Source organism: Poecilia latipinna, unplaced genomic scaffold (genome assembly GCF_001443285.1).
Source record: "Poecilia latipinna isolate Pla-1442-1.1 unplaced genomic scaffold, P_latipinna-1.0 Scaffold2755, whole genome shotgun sequence".
Taxonomy (NCBI): Eukaryota; Metazoa; Chordata; class Actinopteri; order Cyprinodontiformes; family Poeciliidae; genus Poecilia; species Poecilia latipinna.
In genome coordinates this window covers 64,304-68,633 of record NW_015115371.1, presented here as the reverse complement: position 1 = coordinate 68,633, position 4,330 = coordinate 64,304, and the positions used below count along the sequence as shown (strand labels likewise).

At 38.4% G+C, this 4,330-nt stretch overlaps 1 protein-coding gene across 6 annotated transcripts in view; it reads left to right on the top strand.

Moving 5' to 3' along the window:
• Nucleotides 1–3,780: 3,780 nt before the first annotated feature.
• LOC106939036 (membrane-associated guanylate kinase, WW and PDZ domain-containing protein 2-like) overlaps nucleotides 3,781–4,330 on the top strand; it is a 34,747-nt gene continuing 34,197 nt past the window's right edge. For all 6 annotated transcript variants that reach the window (XM_015021295.1, XM_015021294.1, XM_015021293.1 and 3 more), the window contains exon 1: nucleotides 3,781–3,852. In XM_015021295.1, coding sequence (XP_014876781.1) covers nucleotides 3,796–3,852 — 57 coding nt within the window. In that variant the 5' untranslated portion in view covers nucleotides 3,781–3,795. The remainder of the gene's footprint in view (nucleotides 3,853–4,330) is intronic.

The following is a 4,330-nucleotide window of genomic DNA, read 5'->3' as shown; positions in this document are numbered from 1 at the left end:
TTTGCTGAAAAGCAGCGAGTGAGTCGGACTCTGCGGTGTCCCTGCAGCCGAGCTGACACGTCTGATAAGCGCTGCAGAGCTTTCAGCGCCACGGACAGCTCATTCAGCCCAGACTTTCTCCTCTTATTGCCACAGGGCGCGGTGACACTCGCGTCCAACTAAATGTCTGCCATGCCTGAGTTAACAGGGACTTCACCCTGTGGACGGCGTCGGTCACTGACGCCTGGTAGCCTGTCGATGCGGCTCAGCTCTGGTTATGCTGCTCGCTCGTATTCTGAAGAGGCTTTTTTAGTGATTGACCTTCTCAGGAACACGCGAAGCAAAAACCTCACTCCGTCTCCTGTAGTTGTCCTGATGAAATACTCCCATTTACTGACAGAAAAACTGAAAATATGTAGATCTGACGAGGCTTCTTGTTTCAACAGCGTTGCTCTGAAAGATGCAGCTTTTGGCAATTTCCTGCGTTGTCACCATTCCAGTAGCATCTCAGTGGGACAACTGGCAAGCAAGCATCCCATAATTTGATTTCTGTGTTAGCATATGCTTGTGACTTCCAGAAAGTGAGATGAATTAAATCTAGAAGAAAAATAAAGCGCTTTTTCTCCATGTTCTGTCAATATAACTAAAGACAAACAACTTCCTGCTTTTAGTTACTGCTTATGGTAACCAAGACAGATTCCTATGGAAGGTAATTAAGGCCACAAAAAAAGTTTAATAAATTCTGACTCTTTACTCAGAATTATTTTATCTCAGAACTCCTATTTTATTCTCAGAAGTCCGGCTTTGCTCTCAGAATTCCGACATTTTTCTGAGTTCTGATTTTACTCAAAATTAAAAAAAAAAAAATTCAGAATTCCGACATTTTTCTGAGTTCTGATTTTACTGAAAATAACTTCTTTTTTTAAGGATTCTGACTTTAAATAATCAAACATTCTTGGAAGTTCATGAAAATAATGACCTACGTGTTTCTTCCCTGTTATAGAATTTGGAAACCTGAGCTCTTGTCTTTCCCAAATTTACTTGGTCGAGTTGCGTTTTAAGACTTGATTTTCCCAGTGGTGCAGGAAACAAAAATATTTTTTTCAGTATCCCTAATTCTCTTTTGTAGATTCCTGCTTGTTGTTGCTGCAAACAGCAGAAATGTGTGAAATGCCTCCTGAAAGGTCATCCCAAGACGGATTGGAGAGAGAAAGAGGAAAGTGTAACCTTTACCTTGCTGTGCTGTGTGACAAACCAAGCCCAGTTAAGGGAAAGCCGCAGCGTTTACGTTCTGCCTCTCCGTTCCTGGCGCTGCTGACAGATCAATGATTGATTTAAATGTTCTTTCTGGTAACACAGAAACTGAAAGAACAGCTTGATGTTTGAAGTGGGAGCGCGGAAAATTAATGGAAGGGCTCGGGTTGTACATGTGTGCGGTCAGCGTGTGGCCGCATGAAAAGTCTAATCACTACAAGGGAAGTTGCTCGGCAACAAATGTGAAAAACAAAAATGACAGGAACATAACAGGGAAAATGACCAAAATCTTTTCAGTTTCATTTCCTAACTTCATTGTTTCCATTAAAAGAAAATCTGGAGCCCTTCCAGCATGACGTCATGTACACAAGATCTGTTCTCATCTCCCTGCTGGAGGGCAAAAAGTTGATCGCTAATGATGACTAGCATTGGTTTTAGCTGTTAAGTTATCAATATAAGACGCTAAATCTTAAATGTACGCCTGATATGTAAAAGAAAAAGAGACGCAATCCTTTGCTACTAATTGTCAGCACTACAAAAACTAGATAAGGCCTGGAAAAGTTTTAATGAAGAAAAAAAGGGAGAGGGAAGTAGTTCAGTTATGCTAGCTTGACTATGACAACAGTAACATGTAGATGTGCTGTGGAATTTTATGTGTTTCATTTCGGTTAAAATAAAAAATAAAAAAAGGCGACCTAAACACCAACTCTGACAGATTATCAGAATCTGTTTAAATTACCTAATCAAACACTGCAGTATTAGCTTAGCTAATAGCAGCAGCAGCTAATCTAATACAGCAATCATTTATTAATGAATGCCAAACAAACACCAAGCCTGAAAACATAATACTCTAAGAGATTGAATGGTCTTTTTTTGTGAGGGAAATGTTTGTTTTCGGTGTTGAATCCAGAAACAAAGTGGCGGCGTTATCAGTTGCTATGACAGCAAGTCTGCGTGTAGCGTAGGCAACGCAGAGAGAATGAAAAAGTGGTTTTGAGTTGTTTAACATTTTTTTCTGCCTTATTTCTCCCTTTGCTGTGGTGCACTGCACTGAGTTGTCAACATTGCTGTACTACAGCGGCACCGCGGCTGTGGATACCATGTCAAAGAATCCTCTTTTTGCCCTCCAGCGTTTCCGGATGTAAACTATAACATGACAGAGGCTTTTATGAATTCAGTGGACTCCACTCATAATTTACTGTGGATCCCAAATGATGTTTTACCTGGACCAGAATCCATTTTGATCAGGCATTTGGTATCTTTTTCCCACATTTACATAGTTAATTTTACTATGTACAGCTTTTCTACACAGTTTGGTTGGCCTGAAGGTTAAAGCAGAAACTGTGCAGAGCGGTTTTCAGTCAGACTGGATGTTTTTGTTCTGCCTTTCTGTAGAGAATTCAAAATCTGTGTCAAATGCTTGAGAGACGAGGAAGAGTATTAAATCTGAAGAAGAACAGCAACACAAATCTGAAATCAGAGCAGAGAAAAGGAATAACAACAGTAAGAGAAGCCAGTATGACGGATCGACCAGGAATCTGACGCAATCCCCGACTCCTCATGAGCAAGCTGGACTTTACGTGGATAGAAAAGTTAACCCACTCAGCTGAGGAGTATCTGATATTATTTATCAGGTGAAGAACATGCTTTGAATTTAGAAATCTTAAAATCAAGTAATTCAGTTATTTTCTGTATTGGTGACAAAGCAAAAACAGTAGAAATCCCTCAAATAAGCACAACCCTACACTGTTTCTGTTAAGTTTTCTTCCTCTCATTTTCATTAATGTGTTTTTTGTCCTTTATTTGTAATTTACTTTTTCACATTTATCTAATTTTGCAGTTTTGCTCCTCCTAATGAAGCAGTTTAGTGCCTATTATCATCTTTTTCTTACATTAGGAGCCGATATAACGGTATAAACATGGTATTAGTGTTCAGTTGATATTTAATTATAGAAATGTAATTAACGTTGTTTCCAAATCTCCTTAAATTAATCAAAGAAGGCTTTAGGGAAATTGTTCCCACTTTTCTCTTCAGCTCAGATTTTATTCATATTCATACCCCAGTAAAAGTCAAACACTGCAAAAAAAAAAAAATCTTACCAAGTATTTTTGTCTAATGCACTGAAAATAATTCAGAACTTTTCAGCAAGATGTAGGAAATTGTTTTAAGTCAATAATTCCTAAAAAAAAAGTGATGTGATAAGTGAAATAATCAGTGGGATTTGTATGTTTTCATCAATATTAAGGAATTATTTACTTAAAACAAAGCTCCCATATCCTGTGGAAAAGTTACTTTAAGCTAGCTTTGTCTTATAGAAAAAGAAACTAGCTAAAAAAAAAAAAAAAGAAACAAGCTCAAAATGAATTGCTTGTGTATGTTTTTTGCAGTGAACACACTAATTAGAAATTATTTCTTATGAGATTGTTTGGTGTACATGTTCATTGGTCGTCTCCTGTTGCACGTTATTTCCATTCTCCCATCCACATCTGCCTTTTCATGTATTTTTTTATGTTTTCACCAGTTTTTTTCAATCATTCTTCTTCTTTTTTTTACCCTAAAGCATGTTTTGTGTTCTCAACATTTCAGGTCACTATTCACCCTGGAAGACTCCAAAACAGGTAACATTTGACAGCATCAGATATCAGGATTATTCTCCTCCTCCTCCTCCTCCACCACGCTAACTCCACTAAAAACTCACTTTCTGATATTAAACTCTAATTTATTGTTGTGAAAAGCAACAAATCCAGGCATCCTGTTAGCTTTATAACACACCAAACACTTTTTTAGATCAGATACACTTTTCCCTGTTTGTTTTTGTCACGCTCTTACGCCTCTACACGTTTCTCTCCGCCTTTCTCTCTTTCTTCGGCTTGTTTTTTTATAAATCCATTTCACGCCTGGACTTCCTCCCAGCGCTGCTCTGACCAGTCCCTGAACCCGGCTCGTGTTGTTCCCATTTCCAGATCCGGAAACCCAAACCGGTGCTTTTAAAGAGCTTCTGTCATTTAAAATCCCTCCATTGTTGGCTACTTCAGCTCCATCTCTGTATAATCTGACATCTCTGAAAATAACGGCTAAACACTGAATGTAGTTTGA